The 18,506-nt window shown below is 41.4% G+C and overlaps 1 protein-coding gene across 2 annotated transcripts in view; it reads right to left on the bottom strand.

The window, feature by feature from the left end:
- LOC111224703 (fatty acyl-CoA reductase 1-like) overlaps positions 1–14,604 on the bottom strand; it is a 52,289-nt gene extending 37,685 nt beyond the window's left edge. For both annotated transcript variants that reach the window (XM_022749300.1, XM_022749302.1), the window contains exon 1: positions 14,446–14,604. In XM_022749300.1, coding sequence (XP_022605021.1) covers positions 14,446–14,454 — 9 coding nt within the window. In that variant the 5' untranslated portion in view covers positions 14,455–14,604. The remainder of the gene's footprint in view (positions 1–14,445) is intronic.
- Between the last annotated feature and the right edge of the window lie 3,902 nt (positions 14,605–18,506).

Below are 18,506 nucleotides of genomic sequence, written 5' to 3'. Positions count from 1 at the left end.
CAACAATTAAGGCAGCATTAGTCAACTTGCAAGCCAGAGCCAAGCAACACAATGGAAAAGTCAGTCCCTTTCACTGAAAAGCACAGTGCCAACAGTGTAAATAAAAACCCTGAAAAGCTGAGTTAAGTGTGCTACCACTGCGGGCAGTCGTCTTTACATCCCCGTGCCAACATGGAGACTGAAGAGACGACGTCCAACTGGTGAACTAGAGCCAGGAGACACAAGGGTTTCAGGGCCATCATCCAGGATCCAAGACTCAAAGTAAACCACATCTAACCCAGGAGCCAACACGTCGTACAGCTACCAGGTACAGACATGACCCGCCCACAGTATCGTCTGCCAAGTCGCCATGACATTTATATCGCTCCTTACATAGATGATAATGTGTCTAGTTTTGTCTACGTCATGGTCTGCTTGCTGTTTAAGGCAGTTTCTGGTTCTTGTCCCTGACAATCTCAAGTAGAGAGGAAATGAGCGAGTCTGTGTTTCTCTTTACCCACAGGGAGTCGGGGAGGGCAGGGTAACGACCCGATGATAAAGATTAGATTATTAAAATCTATCAGCTCCTGGGGGGAAAATAAAGTGAGTCTTATAAGAACTGGAGACAGTGAGATTAACGTGCAGTTAGTAGTAGGGCTGAACAATGTGCACACAAAAAACAACAACAAAAACACAAACCAAACTGTGGTTGCGATATGTGCCACGAGTTCAGTTGTAGTGGTCGTTTTTGATGTTAAAATGATGATGTTATTTTTGTTGGGTCTTGTACCAATCGCACATGTTCCCTTACATCTGGACAATATGATCTGTAACACCACATGCTGCATTTATGGTATGTTGTGACACATTTGACCTTCATTAAAAAAAAAAAAATAAAAATAAAAAAAAGATTGCAGCTGCTGCGATTTGGATAATGTTTCTATTAATTGTTGAGCCCCAGTCAGTAGCATAGACAGAAAGCTAGTTAGCTTGAAATGCTAACAGTTGCAGCTCATGTTGGAGCAGATAAAACACCGTTTAAATCCATTCCTGACACTTTTTGAGTTTTTGGTTGTTGAAAAGCAAAACAGAGACTCCACTCTCTCTCTCACTCTCTCTCTCACTACAGCCCCACACACAGTGTTAACATGCGGAGAAATGTACAGTTCGCTGTATTTGCTAATCTGCTCTGAAAGGTTTAATGAACAGTCAACTGAGCACTCCCTAAAAAGAAAGCAAAAAAAAAAAAAAAAAAGTTTTGTTAAAACCTGAATTCTTTCCCTTGACTAGAGACTAGTCACAGACTCTTTCCATGATGACGAACCAGTTAAACATCTTTTCCATCATCCTCCAGCTCCACTCCCCCGCTACAGTACTTGAGGTGGTGGCACTGCCCCTTACACAAACCCACGTAATTACACAGCACAAAAAAAAAAAAAAAGCCCTTATCCAAGACTGCATTACCACACTAAAAACAAGCAAGTCTTCTGTTCCATCTCTTTTTTTTGAGGAAGCGAAAGGCTAATCTAATTAGAATTAATAATGTTGGCCATGGGCTTCAAGGATTTAAACAGCGTCTCTTTGATTTAATCTAAAAAAATGAAATAAGAAAAAACAAGAGCCAGTTTCAAGTCTACACATGAAGGTCATTGCTAACTATCAGATGTGTGTGTGTGTGTGTGTGTGTGTGTGTAGCTTATGTTCCTGTGTATTTGCATACACATGTATCAGAGTATTGCCTACACTGTGTGTGAAGGCAGAGGGATTCTGTAATTACACCAGCCGTCTCTGAGTGACGTAGCCTCTCGGCGCTGCGGTGTCAGTTTACGCCTGGCTCAGACCCAGACGGGCTATTGTGCTCCTGAGCGCTGCCCCAGGGCTGAGAGGTCATGAACCTGCACCGTGTGGTCACTGTGGTATGAATCTCACTCTCACACACACACACCTCTTTCCAGCAACTAAACCAAACACACTGTCCACCGTCATCAGGGATGAAGTAGCAGCCCACAGTTGATTTCAGATTTTACCTACAGAAATACTGCGAGTCCCAAGACTCGCAGTATTTCTGACCAAAAGCACTTACTTCAACACTCAAGCCTGATTGATCATTTACTCACAGATGAATAACAGTCAACTGGAACTGAATCATTTCAATCAATTTTGATGACTGTCATTTAAGTGCCATATATTCACCAGTTCCGACTTCTCAAATGTAAACATTTACTGGTTTTCTTAGCCCTCTATGATAGTAAATTCAGGCCTGTTGGTTGGAGGTCACCTTGGATCTAAGGACACTGATGGGAATATTTCCCTATTTTTCAACATTTTGTTGAACAAAACGATTAAAACAACAATGAAAGGAATCACTAGCTGCAGCAGACAACATGAGATCTTCAGCTTATTTCTACATTCACTTTGGCTGTGTCCAAAATCACTCACTACTCACTGCATAGCAAGTTCGCCATTTTGTATCCCACAATGCATCATGAAAGTTTAGAAGTGTACAACTGATGGTCACTAACCAAGCATATATACCATCATGCATTGCGCTTGTGCAGAAAGAAAAAGAAAAGCGGCGCAGAGAAAATTGTTTTTATTTGTTTATTTCAGAAACAACCTTTGATTTCCATTCTTAAATACCTTTTCTAAACACTTCCAAAAACCACTGGTAGTTTTCATTACATCACCAGATATGAAAGTCCACATCTTTCTAAATGGCTTCCTTTGGCGCTATAAGCAGATGTATGCTGTAGCTATGATGCTGTGTGCAGTGCGATTTTACTAACAAATGCTAAATCATTTGAATATCCCCTTTGAAAAGCCATTCTAGTTTCAAAACAAAAAAACAAGGTGCTATCATTTCCTGTTTAACAACAAATGGCATCTTTTAATTAAAGGTTCTATGGGACGGCCTACAGGGACAAACCAACAGAGCTCTAAAGAGCCATGTTGGCTGCAATTACTCTGCAATTCTTCCATGAATGAACATTTGATTGGGTAAACCAGAAGAAGTGGTAACATGAGGACCATTCTCATTAGTAGAGAGGGGTGGGTGGGGTGGGGGGTTTGGAAAGGCAAACTGAAAACCATGGGCATCACGACCACAACTTTATTTGCACTGTCAAGACTGAGTTTCTTATAAACAGACTGGACTTCAATGCAACGCTGCACTTTGAGATGCATAAATGTCCATCTCAGGCTGATATTTATCGACAGTCCACTCTATAATGCGAGTCAGTGTCAGAAAAATGTATGTGCTATATAATGCCCCTATAATTCGGCATAGCATGCACCAAAGCTAGACCAATATATGCAGATATGATCTTACTGCAGATATAACAAAGCATGTGAATTTAAAAAAAAAAAAAATGCAGCACAAACTATATTGTTCACAACTACTTACTTTGTGTGTACATTTTTTGTTTGCTAACATGTTTATGTTGATTATGTTAACATGGAAATAGTATCAGCTGATATATCAGGACATTTTTTCCCACAATGCAATGCATTTCCTGTTGCAACATATAAAATATCATTATGCAACACCATTGCACAAAAAGGACGACTGAGAAATCCAAACTGTCAATATATTAGTAACTATAGAGTGAAATATGAATGTGTATTATGTAAGAAGTGAATGAGGGAGTGTTTCGGGACACAGCCTTGGATTTGTTTGATTTTCTCTCCGCATGCACTTGGGAGCTGCGGGTACACACTTGTCTCAGTGGACAAAATATACCCACACAAAGTGCAGCTGCAGAGAGAGCCTGGTGGTCTTCTACGATCCATCTGAGGCAGCCATTATCACAGCGGCTGACAAAAGGCCCTCACTTTCAGCTGCCTGACAAGCCTCACATATGCAGACATGCAGTGATGATGGGGAGCGGGACTTAATTGGTGAGGCACTTTCAACCCCTCGTCACAGGCCACAGCTGCCCTGTCACTTATCCTGCAGGTTCATTTTCCTAATGTGGAAAGAGGCATGGATCCGGATCTCACCGAGGTGCAGCGGGCGATTCCTTGAAGCCGCATTCACTTACATGTTCGTTATTCACTCCGAGGGTATCACTGTTTATCAACTTAAGGTGGAATCAACCAAATTAATGAATCCAGGCACAAAATAACAGGTTAATTTTCCCATTTTTTAACCTTCTGAGTCAGAAAATGAAGGAATCTTTCTTTAAAAAGAAAGAGCTGGAAATCAGCGCTAATGTTAACTTGCTAACATGTTAACTACTTCTATGTCTTCTTTTCTACTACTTAAGTTAGCATGCTAACCAGGTAGCCCCAGCTCAGCAAGCCCGTCTCGTCACTTTACGATAGCAAGGCACTGAAGGGTCCAGTCTGCCCTGAAGACGTAGCGCTGCTCAGAGGGTGAAGTCCAACCTCTTGTATTGTAAAAGCAACAATGGCTGAAGCTCTTGGCAAGTCACAGTCACCCTCTACCAACAAGAAACTATGTTTGACGGCAGAGAAAACTTAGATATAGCCCCTTTGAGCAGGCTTTCTGCAGAGTTCACCAAATTACATTTAAGATACTCCAGTAAAAGAATAGGATAGTTGGGAAAATAAGCCCTGCAATTTTTATGTAAATGAATTTATTGACGTTGACTGTACATTACATTTGTCAGTACTTCTTATCTCTATATAATTACATTTCGTGTAAGTGGCAGAAAAGTGACAAATTTACTTGAAGTTTTAATTGGCATGATATATCTATACCTCATGTTATACTTAATGACTCATCCATGCTTTCCAACAACAACAACACACAGCTTGCCTTCCCATGTAAACCAATATCTGTGACCGAGTGATATAATCAGGTATCCGGTGCAAAGATAGATTACAATGAACACACAACATGAAGAGTAATGTAGTACTTTACACACATACTCAATAGCTTCTCCTTGTGTTCCTGCCAGCCAGGTTTATAATTAATGACAGAGCTGTTCGACTATCCTTTCCATCCGTCCGTCCATCTATCAGTGATACAGATTAGAGTGGAAGTAGAAAACACCAAAACACCACTCATGGGTTTGAACACAAGAGGCATGAACATCCACAGATTATTTCAGATTTATGCCGCTAGTGGACAGATTAGGATACAGTACTGCAACAGGATTTAACACTATACCATCATAATCTTTTTATCTTTGGTGAATGTGACACAAGGGAACACCCTCCTGAAATGTCACACACACACACACACACACACACACACACACACACACACACACACACACACACACACACACACACACACACAACATTCCACTTGAGTTGTGATATCATCTGAAGCATATGACAAACAAACTTCTCTCCAGACGAGATGAGGAGCATCCAAAAACATGCAGACACAGATGAGCGGTTGTTACCGATTTCTTTTCTGTGAATGGAAGACAAATATACTGCAGCCAGAAGGGCAGAGTTGTTGTTGATGCGGGAGTGTGTGTTTGTGTGTGTTTCAGGGAAAAGAGGAAGCAATCGGCTTTGGCCGTCTGCTGGATACAAGACTATGAGGGGAGATTAAAAGAAAGGCTGCTCTCTTCCTGGGACTGCAGGGAGGATGTGGTCTTGGAGGGGCCACTTAGAGCCAGACGTTCATGCCATGGTGATTGATGTGGTCCAAAATGGGAACTTTGCTGCACTTCAGATTTTCATTTGATAAATTTGGCATCTCCTCAAGATGTTTTAAAGGTCCCATATTGTATCAAGTGAGATCTCCATGTCTAGTTTGATTATAAAGCAGGTCGAGGATCTATATTAACACTGTTAAAGCACCAGAGCACTGAGTCCACAGAGAAATACACACAGCCTGTATTCAGAAACTGAGCCTTAAAACGAGCTGTCAGGACTTCTGTCACTTTGCGATGTCACAACAAAGTAGTCACCACCCTCAGCTATGCCCCAAGCCCCACCCATCTGGATCCACTGTCCAACCTTGCAGGATTTAGTGTCTCTGAGTGTTTGAAATTTGAAAATAATTGTTTAATCCAATCTGTAATGAGTGAAATGGGCCCATGGTAGTAACACTTTGTCCAACTGTCCAAAACCCCGACTAGCGAATTAGCTAGTAAGTAAGTAAGCAACCAAGTGGTACTTCTAAGGTTCTAAGAAGTACACCTTTACCATATGACATTAGTGCGTGGGGTCATGAGTTAGGCTACAAAAATGAAAAGAAAATGGTCCATTCATGACTAGCACATCCTCTGTGTGGCATTTCCTAATTCTGTGCACGTTTCCTGCCGCAGTTACCACTGAAAACTGTATTTTGTGCCACGTGACAAGCTGAAAGTGAAAAGCTTAGCAAGTGTACAAACAATACTGAAGCAAACATTTAGTATTTGACTTGAGGAATTAACTGATTATTGATCAAAACTGTTGTCCATTCATTTCCTTGTCAGTAGAATCATCATTGTTTTGCCTCCTTTTTTTCCAGCTCTACATCAAACTAAAAGCAAAAAGTAAAGGCTTTCAGTTTGGCTGCAGAGTAAAGACATGGGGAGAATAACAGCCTCTAACAGTCAAAAACAACTTGCTAAAGGTCTTTATTAAATACCAGATAAATGGGGCTACTTACACTCTTTGATCTGTTTGCATTCTCACTTTAATAAACTGCTCCATGGTTCACTTCACAGCTGCCATGGGAGGGGCTGCCTTTATCTCCTCTGCACCCAGCCAGTTCTCTGCAGCATTGTGGCGATTGTGACGAGGATACAATCACAATAAGCCCCTGCTTTCTCATTTCTGTGCGACTAATCAGCGGGCAAGAAGAGAGGAAACACCCTGTTAGACATTTGTGCTCAGGTCTAAAAGGGAAAAAGAAAAGACTGACGTATATGAGGAAGCTATGCATAGTCTTGGCTGCCAGCCACACCGTCCATGCATTGGAGGCTGGGCGTTCATCCAAAATAAGTCCCAGACACAGACAGCCAGGTTGGGCCACCCTGCCACAGACGCCCCTAATGGGGACCCAGACAAATATCACTCCAAATGAGCCCCAGAGGCTTGTTGCTCCCTTAAAAAGAAACACAGACTTCAGACGTATATGAAGATGTAGGTGAAGAGTTACTTTGGGAGAGGAAACATTTCACTCTTACAGCAACTTAACAGCACGACAGTCTGAGGTGAGAGCGGCCTGTCAGTCCAGTCCATCAGCCTGTCACCTCCGAGACGAACAAGACCGTCTTTGGGAGCTGGAAGAAGACGGCCTTGTTTGACAGGCTGCTTAAACAAACAGTTGGAGCAAGTCCAACTCTGATACTGCTCGAACTGAGAAACATGGTGATCAAGTGAACGAACATGTGACTTATTTATAATAATATCTTTGCTGGACACGAACAGCTGCATTTCTAGCAAATATTTTGAGAAATTAATAAATCATTTAAAATGATTTTTTTTATAAACAAATGACAACACAAGACTCTGCTCCTCACTCCGGGGTGGTCTCAACAGGCGAGTCATTTACAAACACAACTGTGTATTCAAGTCTGTTTGGACATGCATGAACACAAATTACAGCCCTTGAGGCCACGGTATGGATTTACCTGCTCGCCAAGTGGCATCAATTCTTGCGACATGCGTAATGGCGGAAACCCTGCGCCCTCCAGCAAGTATCATGTTTCTGGAGAAGCAACAACGCCCTTCCCAGCAGATTAATGAAACCCACAATATAACGTAACGACCGCCTGCTCATCACAAAACTCACTTGTGAGCAATATGACTTGTTAGGACGCCAGTCTGAAACGTTCACTCGACACAGTCACTTACTTAACCCAACCGATCAGTATACGAGGTCAACCGGGCTGCATGTATAAGGTGATGGTAGGGAAGTGTAGTCTGATCGAGCATCAGTATAGGTAAACCAATACTAGTGTCAATAGAAGTGTTTAATATTCTCTTAAAGTGCAACTGCTTTAAAAAAAAAAAAACATTTTATACTTGCATTTTACATAATGCATCTCTGCTTTTACTGCACTTAATTTTGATTTTATTAACTTTATCGTCTTCAGCTCTTCTGTCCGCCCTGAGGAGGTGCGCCTACAGTCTACTTTGCGATATCCAAGAGTCATCCGGTGTTCAGAGAGACTGCTGTATGTGGTGGTCATTGCCTCCATTAATCAACACTGGGCGACTCACTGCCAGAAATTGCCTCTAAATCCTTTCCATTACGCCGTAGTGACATGCTGTTAACAGAGCACCCATGTTCATGTGAGGTTCAATGTCATTCAACCCATTGCAATATCCCTTCTCTCTGGTTATTAAGAGGCCAGGAGGCCCACAGGAACCACAGATGGAGAGGGCGCTGCAAGGTGACTGATGCCAGTTTACAACATCTGTTTGAGCCTTCAACAAAGTCGTTTTTCTCCCATTTGGTAAAAGAAGCCATAACACATAAATGTTCAGTGAACGGTAACCAAACAAGAACTTTTCCTAAAGATTACACAATATAAAAGTACCAGAAAATAAGTAAACAAAATCTGCCCAGACATGCAAAGCCTGCTTGTGCACTGGAGAGCTTGATACTTGTCCTACAGGCACATTTCAGTCAGTACAAAGATTTGCTGTTCAATACCCAGTCCTATCTTAACACTTGCCTTAGTTGTGTAATCAGGTGGTTCCCAACCTGGGGGTCAGGACCCCGACAAGGAGTCGCAAAATGATGAACAGGATAAGAGAGTGAGGGAAAAAAAACAGACTGTTTTCAGACTTTAATCTTTGCTTTTCCTGCAGAATTATTGAATCATCTTATCTATTCAGACCTCTCAGACCCTTTAAGAGTCTGCTGAAGGATTTTCATACAACAATCCACTGAATTGAGACAATAGGAAGAAAATCTGATACTGCACAGCCTGTATTTGAAAGTGGTCAGCAAAAAAAGCTCAAGTTCATATAATGATTTGTAGTCAAAGAGCCAAATCAAAACTGGATGTCCTTCTTAAAAGGACTATCTTCAAGGTGAATGTGGGATCTACACACCCCCTCCCTCTCACGGCCCCAGTCCCTTTCTCCTGCTCATTTATCCTCACCATCCACCGCCTTTGCACCGAGTGCTGATTCAAACATATCTGGGTCCTCCCATGAGAAAACAGCCAACCACAGGTGCAGGGACCCGGCTCCTTCATTAAGCCTGGCCCGGCCCTGTAGAAATGGCACAGCCGACAGCTGCACTGTGTGCTACTTTTACCTGATTTACTTTATGTTCCTTTTGCATTCGTTTTCTTTTTTGACATTAAATCACCTGCACTTTCTGTTTACTATTCATTTCACTAAGCTCTTCGGTGTTTTGCTCTTAAATTGCAGCATTTATCATTTCAGGCTTAAGAGCTCCGACACTGGTTAGACTGGCATGACTACAAGGTAAACATAAAACCAAAGAAGAGCAACCTGTTACTTTCCACACAATCAAACCACAGCAAAGATGAAGCATCTACAGTTGTATTCTTTATGACGTTGCTTCACACCGTGTATTTATTGGCACTGTGTAATCAGTAAGTCAGGCTGGACGGGTAGCATGTGGTTGTAATGACGTTAAACAGCTTTCTTGAGTATAAACAAGAACACATACCAGCGACATGATCTTCTCTTACTGTTACACTAAAGGAAGCGGGAAGTAAAGTGACGCAACTTATCTTTTTTTAGGTTCAGTCATCCAGCCAACTGGAACAAACTCCAGGCTGCAACATCTCAACAACCAATAGATGTCATAAGGTTTAGAAGCAGACAGTCATTATTCCCAGAGGATGAACCCTAATGACCCTGGTGATCCCCTGACTTTTCATCTAACGCCACCGGCATGTGACGGTCTTCACTCACCCGGCGGAACATCACAACGCCTGAGGGATGGATTGTAGAAAATGTTGCACTCCTCAGACGATGAATGACTTGATTTGGAGACTTTTCTTCTAGGGTTACCATGAGGTCGACGTTTATGGTTCTGAGTGAACAACCATTCAAACTTATAAATGACAGACATATTGTTTTTCTCACCAAAATATCAGAATATTATTTTGTTCCAGCTCCTCAGTTGTTGTTGTGTTTTATATGTTATTGCAAACTGAATCTCTTTTATTAATAAATCATATTAAAAATTGCTGATGTCACCTGAGGCTTTTGGAAATTGTGACAATCATTTTTCATTTCTGACATTTTATAGAACAAATGATTAATTGCTAAATTGTGAAAGAAAATCGATACCAAAAATAATCGATAGTCGCAGCCTTACTATTTAAGTTCATGTCCCCCTCAGGATGAATTCTAAGAGCTCAGGTGATTCAGGCCACCGATCACACTATTCCCAATACTCTTCTTTATAAACATGTTGATTCATGATCAAAAATGTCACAGACTTCTAACCCCATCATGCTTCCTCTGATTTGATCTTTGGGAGGAGGACACCATCATATGAAGTGGGACCTACCCGTCTCGTCCTTCCTTTGAGGCGGACAGTAAACCAACAGGTTTCCCTGGTTGATTTATGGTCGTACATCTAGTGAATTCCCCCGAGGAGGCAAATCAATTCCAGGGACTTACACAAAACATCAAAGCAGAGACGTATGTATGATCTATGGCATTTACATCACTGTCAACAAGACTGACTGACAAAATCTAAAGCTAATGTTTGTAAAAAAAGAAAGAAAAATACAGTGGTAGGTAGCAGTGCTCAATATGGCTCTCTCTCTCTCTCTCTCCCCAACACATGCACTGACTGACAACACCAACAATATAAAGAGATTTACTTCCTCTGCAATCCCCTCACCCCAGACCACGTCTTTACATCACAAACTGCGGACACAGATGCAGAGGAAGAACAGCTCTCACGCTGCACTCCCATCATGCCTCTGCACCTACTGCACTGTACTACTACCACCCTCTGTGGGATGGAAATCCATGGAGGAGGAAGACTGAAAAACACATCTACTTATCATTGAAAGATTTATGAAGAGCTGCAACAGGAGGCAGAAGGAAGTGCTCGTGTAAAGCAGAGGTTAAAAAAAAAAAAAAAAGGATGGCTGTAGAGGATGTTGAGAAAAGAGAGCAGAGGGGCTTGAAGAACAAAGTAAGGGAGGTAAGAGAAGACAGGATGAGAGGCTGCACACGTAAACGAGACAGGTTATAGACCCTGGAAGACAGACGAGGGGACTTTCTAAATCTGCCTTGTCCAGTTCCTTGTTACAAAATCCAACTCTTTCACTCTCACTTTTGACATCTTAGAAGACAAAACTTGTGACACAAAATAAATACATAATCCACTACCGACAGCAGCCATGCATGCGATTTCATGAGCGAGAAGTGAAGAGAAACCAGGTAGGGAATAAAATGCTCTCTGGCAGCATCTGATCACACCTAAAGCAGCTTTAAAATGAGCACACTTCCACGAGCATGTGTGTACGCTTACCTAACACTTATCTGAGAACAAAAATATAGGTCATCCTGAGACGATAATTAGCTCTTTTTGTGATCCCGATTTAGAATCAGCTCAAGACTCTTTTCTCATTTTGCCTCTTATAGCTGTGATGGTGACGAGCAATGTTTACGATCACACACCAAAAACACCTTCTGGAGGGAGAAAATCTGCTCACACTTTGCACCATATGATGACTTGATATTTTATGTTAAGCTTTTTTTTCAAAATAAAAGAGAAAGAACATGAGCTACAGTCACACATCCTATGGCAGCGCTTCTTTCATTTAACATAACACCGTGGCAGGAGCATCATGCATCCAACTGCTTCAATGGAAACAGTTTCATGACTCAGCATGACTGGTCTTAATACATTATGAGGACAGTCAATTTATTACACAAGATAAAATATCTACTATTGATCTGGGCAGGGGTTATATTGCCTTACTGTGTAAATTATGCATGTTTGTGTCAATAAAACTGAAATATAAAGTGGCATTAACCTCTTTTGTAGAGATGTACGATATGAATGATTGATGTAGATACACACTTTATAATATAGCTGCAACAATTAGTCAGTGTATAATATTTTTTTCTTCTCCAAAAAATGTTCTAGTTCTGGCTCCTGAGTTACAAAGACCATCTGCTTTCCTTCAACTTGTGTTTCTGTAGCGTTTCATGCTGATCAAAGGAGTAAACAAGAAAACAATTGTAAGATTCTTCACTAATACAAATAATCCTAAATTGCAGTCCTTGCTACAGTATAGTGATTTATTGTGTGTGTGATTTAAGCATTAAGCAGTTTGTGTCAATAAACTGGAGCAGTGTGCAGTGGTAGATTTTAAACACATTTTGTAAAGGGCTGTGATGTGGTTGTTTCAATGGTAATACACACTGAAGAAAAAGAAAAACATCATTTTTTGTGGTTTCTGTCCAACTGTTTGTTTGCAATCTTTCCTGCAGCTAATAAAATGATTCACATTGAGTCCCTAGCTTTTAATCTGTCTGACATATATTTGGTATTAACATACCGTGTCTGTGTGTGTGTGTGTGTGTGTGTGTGTGTGTGTGTGTGTGTGTGAGTGAGAGAGTGAGAGAGAGAGAGATGTTATAGTGTGTAACCTGGTTTGATGTGCCTTGTCTTGCTTGTCAACTTTGTTCAGTGCTGTTCTGTGGCTTAAAATTTGCTTTGACCTAACCCTGGTAAATAAATAAATAGTCCTATCAAAAAATGGTGACTATATTCACTGTAAATGAAATATTAAATAGGCCATCAAATTAGGTTTGAAGTGTCACATGCTACCACCTCTGATTAAATGGACATGAAGCCCTTACACAAAAGGGGAAAATGTATAGAATTTGGCAACAAGGATTCAGTGTATGACAATGCACAAAGAATGAATGGGAGGCTTGTACTGAATAGACTGTAGAGCAGGTTAGTCCTGTGGTTTATGAAGCCCATCATGGGAGTTTAACTTTCCTGATTGTTGATATATGAACAGAACCGTGGTAGAGTCTGCTCGGGGCTCTTAATGCAGTAAATCTTATCCAACACATTAAGTAAAAATCACATGCAGCACCACACATCTTGTCAGATCTGACTTCTGCTAGGAAATGTCTGATGTACATCCATATGGGAGGCCAAAAAAAAACAAAAAAAAAACAAATGAATTAATTAAATAATCATGCTAGAGCCTGATCTGAACACAAGCTGCTGCCCAGTTGAACATTCATGATCAGCAGTCAGCTGGGCTTTCTGTCATCTCAGTCAGATCACTGATCAACACCATGCCACCCGGGAGATGATTCAAACGACTCGCCTCCACATGGCAAACCCCCGACACAGACACGGAAAAACGCCAGGGCGGTCATTTCTGCCTCTCCGCGTCACAACGATGGCTCCCGCTTCTTCTCGTGCTCGTGTTATTTATCGCCGCGACAGTCACAAAATAATTTAACGAAATTTACGTTTTTACAAAATCGTGCAAACGTTTTCCGTTTCATAGCGTCAAGATAGAAGTTCCGGGAGCTACTTCCGGCAAAACTTTTCATAATAAAACCAAAAAGTGAAGGAAGGGTAAAAAAAATAATAATAAAAAAGTAAATAAATAAGGTCCCAACTACAGCAACAAATCATCACATCTGATGAGCAAGAAGCAAAGGCTAATATTTCCGCTTGGAAATTAATCAACTAACAAAATTGCGATTTATTTTCTGTCTCTTGAATTACCTAGTAATATAAACACAGCAAAAAGTTGGTATTTTGGTATGAGCATTTGAAGGAGCTGGTTCTTTTGAGTGACACTAATATCTGATTATAACCGAGAGCTGTAAACGTCTTGTGTCCATGAATTATGGCAAAAAGTAATGACATTGCTGCTACTCTTAAGCAACTTCATAGTTAGGCCTGCACTAAGAGTCCCATGTGGGGTCAATAAACGTAGGCCTAACTACTTTTTAGATGTAAGATAGTTAACATGAGGTTACATTTTGTGTAAAAAATCCACTAAATACTCTACTCATTTAAAACTGTTCAGCTAAACTAATCTACTAGGTGTTTAAATTGTACACTTAGTATTTTATTTTTATATTTAATATGTGTATGCTTTTCTTTTGAAGGCCGCAGTCAGTACTTCCTGTTTTGTAGCAGCTAACGGGTGCTAACTAGCCGCAGCTGCTGCTCCACGCTGACTGCGGCTCGAACTGTCCCACTGTCCGCCGCCCTGCTGTCGGAGGCGGCTACAGCTTCGTGCTAACTACGTGCTCTCTTCACACACACAACCCTCCACGTTGAGACTTAAACGAACGATTGAAAGAAAAAAGCCAAAACACTATGAATTTTACCGGCTGTGTGAGCTCGTGAACCTTTTCAGCGTTTTCATCCCAGGCATGTTGATGCTCACTCCCGCGGCTCCGACCACACAGCCGACAAAACCAATGAAAGATGCTCCACCAGCGGCGTGCCACGACAGACCGCGGCTTCCCAAAATCCATATTAAAATCCTAAAACAACAGAAAACACCCGCCGTTTTCAACTGTAAACAGAAATAAAATGCTCCCTACCGTAGACATTGGTCGGTGCGGGTGGCTCCTTCCTCTTGCGGCTGTCAAAGAGGCTGTGCGGTGCGGCAGCTGCGGACTCTCTGCCTCCTCCCACCGGCCGCCCCTGGGCTCTGGCTGCTGGGTTACTTCCACCGTGAAAAACGCCCGGTTCGAGCCTGCCTACTGCCTGTCTGTCTGCAGACTAGAGCAGCTAGACAGACTGCTACACAAATATGAGACACTGAGTGGGCAGGGCGTGTCACCCCGCCTGTAGGCCCTCCCCTAGTCCCGCCGGTACACGCCGTTCTGCTGTGCGCAACTGAGCGCCACGCCAAATTTCATTGAAAAAATCTGAGAAGTTAACTTTGCTTGCTGGAAATGCAAAGAGATGTTTTTCATAGGTGGGGCTTTGATCAGAATATTAACGTCGGCATATGCCAACACAAAAATCAAAGCATTATTTCTCAGAAATACAACGTTGTAATAGTTCACATTTAAAAAAAAAATGGTTATTTTTTGACAAAAACTTGGGCTATTTCTGTATGTAGTCTACTTTGGATTTGTTATAGATCCAAAAATTGATGGCATCTTCAAAATATATTGTGACCTGAAGTGTACATAAACAATACAATAAGACAAGATCAAACTAATTTGATGATTATCCATGTTCACTCAATGATGTCATAAACTTTAAAAAATCATTTAAAACAACCTATCTCCTGACACAGACCGATCCATTGATTGCTCTTAAACTGAATCCATTGTTCATTCTGCTGCTGAAAGCTCATGTCAGGACAGGCCCTTACTATTGACTTCCACACAAAAAGACTCAAAGGCTGATCATTTGTTCCCCTGGTTGCAAAACACTCATGTATAATTAAAGTCAGCCTGTTGCCTGGAGAACACTTAAAAACTCCAGTTGGTGCCATTATTCCACATATCACAGCTCTGATTAAGACTCACAATCTCACATAGTTTCATTGCACTTAGCTGAAGGGCACAGATTTCTGCAGCTGTGCAGTGACTACAATATAATCGACAAAATAAATCTCTGCCAAAGTATGAACACATGACTGGATGACATAACAGTGCACATGGCAGAATGGGTTTAGCCGACAGTTCTGGGGAATGTATGGTATGTCTGAGTGTGCGCATGCATTTGTGTGCTTGTGGATGTTGACAAGTCCGTTCAGTAGGATCCTAGCGGCTTTTGAAGGCAATGTAACTTTAAAAGAGTGTGTCAGAAAAGCACGAGGATCAGGCTGCAAACTGGGCTTTGACCCACAAACCTCAAAGTGGCCCTCACATGCTGACAGGATCTGCTCTGCTGAGTGTGTTAAAACAGGACAATCTCTCTTTTTTCTTTAATAAAAGGCACACAGGAACAGGACAGCCCTCAGCCTCGTCTGCAGGTAACCTTTGTTCTGCAGCGTATTATTTGTTGTGCCATAAATGCATGTTTTCCATTCCCCATGATTTAGGTTGTAATGTTTTGCTGATTGCAGCAGTGTCATGGCTGATACACTGTAGATATTATTTAATTCCACACTGCTGTAATGTGTTTAACATGCGTTTTGAAACTGTGCATGCTCAGGACTCTTTTTCTGCAGCCCGGGTTGCCCCCAAATGAGGTGATTATTTCTCCTGCAACTCTCAGACGATCTGGCTAACAACCAGCAAGGGAGCAGACCTTTCCTGCACAGCTTCCCACATGAAACTGTGCAAATGAGGTGGCACCGAGATAAGAAGGAATCTGCTTTTATGCAGCAAAACAATTCTGTGCTCACCTCAGATGAAAAGCATCAATTAAGTTGCTCCAGGCTGAGGTGAGACAATCCGAGACCTAGATACTGAAACCCTTGATCAGTGGAGATGCTGTTTAAGATTTTTTTTTCTGTGCAAGTCTTCTTGGGGGATGAAGTCATTGTACTTTGTGTTATCTCTGCACTGCAGTTATTTTACTGGCAATATGTTTAGTGTTGATGAGATGCTACAGGATGAAACTATTCAGCGAGGGGGAGCACCACAGACGTCGACAGAGGTGGTAAAGCAATCCATCAAACACTGCTGTGAAAATCTGAGTCATGCCTACTCTCAATTACATTAGTGTGTGTGTGTGTGTGTGTGTGTGTGTGTGTGTGTGTGTGTGTGTGTGTGTGTGTGTGTGTGTGTGTGTGTGTGTGTGTGATGTGAGCCATACTGGTAGTCATTTGTGCAGCTTAGATGAACAGTTTAAACTACTGTCTAACATCCTGTTCATCATCTGAATGCAGTGCTGCTGTGAATCTGCAGAATATTGCTGAGGATTTTAGGCCAACAATCTATAAACTGTAAGTGCTTGCCCTTGAATGCCATTTAATAAACATGCCAAAGGTGCTTCTTCAACTCTAATGTCCATGTTGCCTCTTCAAAAAGAGCAGAGCAGTGTGTTATGGCCTGTGCTCAGCCTGTCGCTCTCCCGGTGGAGATATGAGTGCAGCTCTGGACTGATTCGCTCCTGTGGAGAATACAGGCACCAGGCAGCAGTTTCCAGCTGGCAGCAGGCAGCCCCGACCAGCGCTGCCTCTGCAGGAGGGCTTGTTGTCCTGCTCCTGCGGTGCTTCATCTCTCACTCTGTTTTTCCTTTTGCGTCTCTTTCTCGTCAGCCTGGTGCACAGACCTCTGTATACATGCGTGGAGACGCTGTCAATGCCAAGGCTTGTGAGAAATATTTGACATTTTGTTCACAAGAGCAGATTAGAGTATTAGTTGAGGTAAAACAGAAGCAGGGTCACACTAAGGATACATGAAATCAAGTCTGAGGTTTGCTAAAATGTTAAATCTAGTCTTGAATACGTCAAGATGCTGATTGCAATGTTTACCTCACATGTGTGTCAAGTGTATTTCGAACCGGATATGAGTGTGCTACAAAACCACAATGTCAACCGGAGGAAATGTTTAGACTAGTGTCATTGAATTTCCTAAAGCTGCAGCAGAGGGTGAAGATTGTGCAAATGTTGACCTGAGACAAGAGAGCAGGGATACGCCATTTTTGAATGTGCATGCATTAAAATACGATGTGATATTGTGTAGTTTATGAAATCATAACATCACACTAGCTTGTAAAACCTCTATATCATTTTATGTCTGACTAATAACTTTATGTAAGTTCAGCAATTATGAAACCAAGCAGCATAAAAATATAAGCCTGGTCTACACTGACCTCTAGTGGAGACATGGATCATGTGCACATAAGGTGTAAAAGACCTAAACCTTCAATCCAAACTGCTCAAAGTTAATAGGAAACTGTCAGTAATTATATACATTTACAGCAAATATCCATCTGAGCAATTAAAATCATCAAGGCCAGTGAGTTTTACAGGTAATATTTCCTGCAGGATTTCACCTCGTCCCTCAGGTGCCCCCATGTGGCCAAACAGAGACATTGCAGTGGTTCAGGGAGTTTTCAGAAGAGACATGACATTATTTTGTGTAGCTGCTTACAAACAGTCTCAGGCCATTCGACTTAGACACGTATCTAATATGCACAAACATGCACTGATAACACCGAACCCCCTCTTTAGCATGTATAAGCAGAACATGAACAATTAATAGGAGGTTTATAACGCACCATAATGCAGATATACAGATCTATTAATGTTTATTAATGTATCTGTCAACGAGTTCTCCTTTGACGCCTCGGCAGCTGGTGAGCAGTTATTGAATCTGCAACAATAAAATAATTTAATACTTGGATATATTTATATTAATATGAAATATTTATACGTTTTATTGATGAAGTTTTTGAATTCAATTGGCTGATGAAAGCCACGAGATGAGTTTGAAAGTACTGCAAGAAATCTAGTAAGTGGACCTTGAGTGAGATTTATGTTTATATATATATATATATATATATATATATATCTGTATAGCTGTTTTTTCCAAGGTCAACAATGAAGCTTGAAGTTTGAACTTAATAGTTCACACATAAACACATTTATACCACAAACAATTTTTTTGGTGTGTTAACACGCAATCATATATTTAATTAAAGGAATAGTTTGTCATTGTGGTTATTATGCTGATTTGCTTCAGATAAGAAG

Source organism: Seriola dumerili, unplaced genomic scaffold (assembly GCF_002260705.1).
Source record: "Seriola dumerili isolate Sdu_G_001 unplaced genomic scaffold, Sdu_1.0 BDQW01000138.1, whole genome shotgun sequence".
NCBI classification, from domain to species: domain Eukaryota; kingdom Metazoa; phylum Chordata; class Actinopteri; order Carangiformes; family Carangidae; genus Seriola; species Seriola dumerili.
The sequence above is the reverse complement of the archived record's forward strand: the minus strand, read 5'-3'. Positions and strand labels throughout refer to the sequence as shown.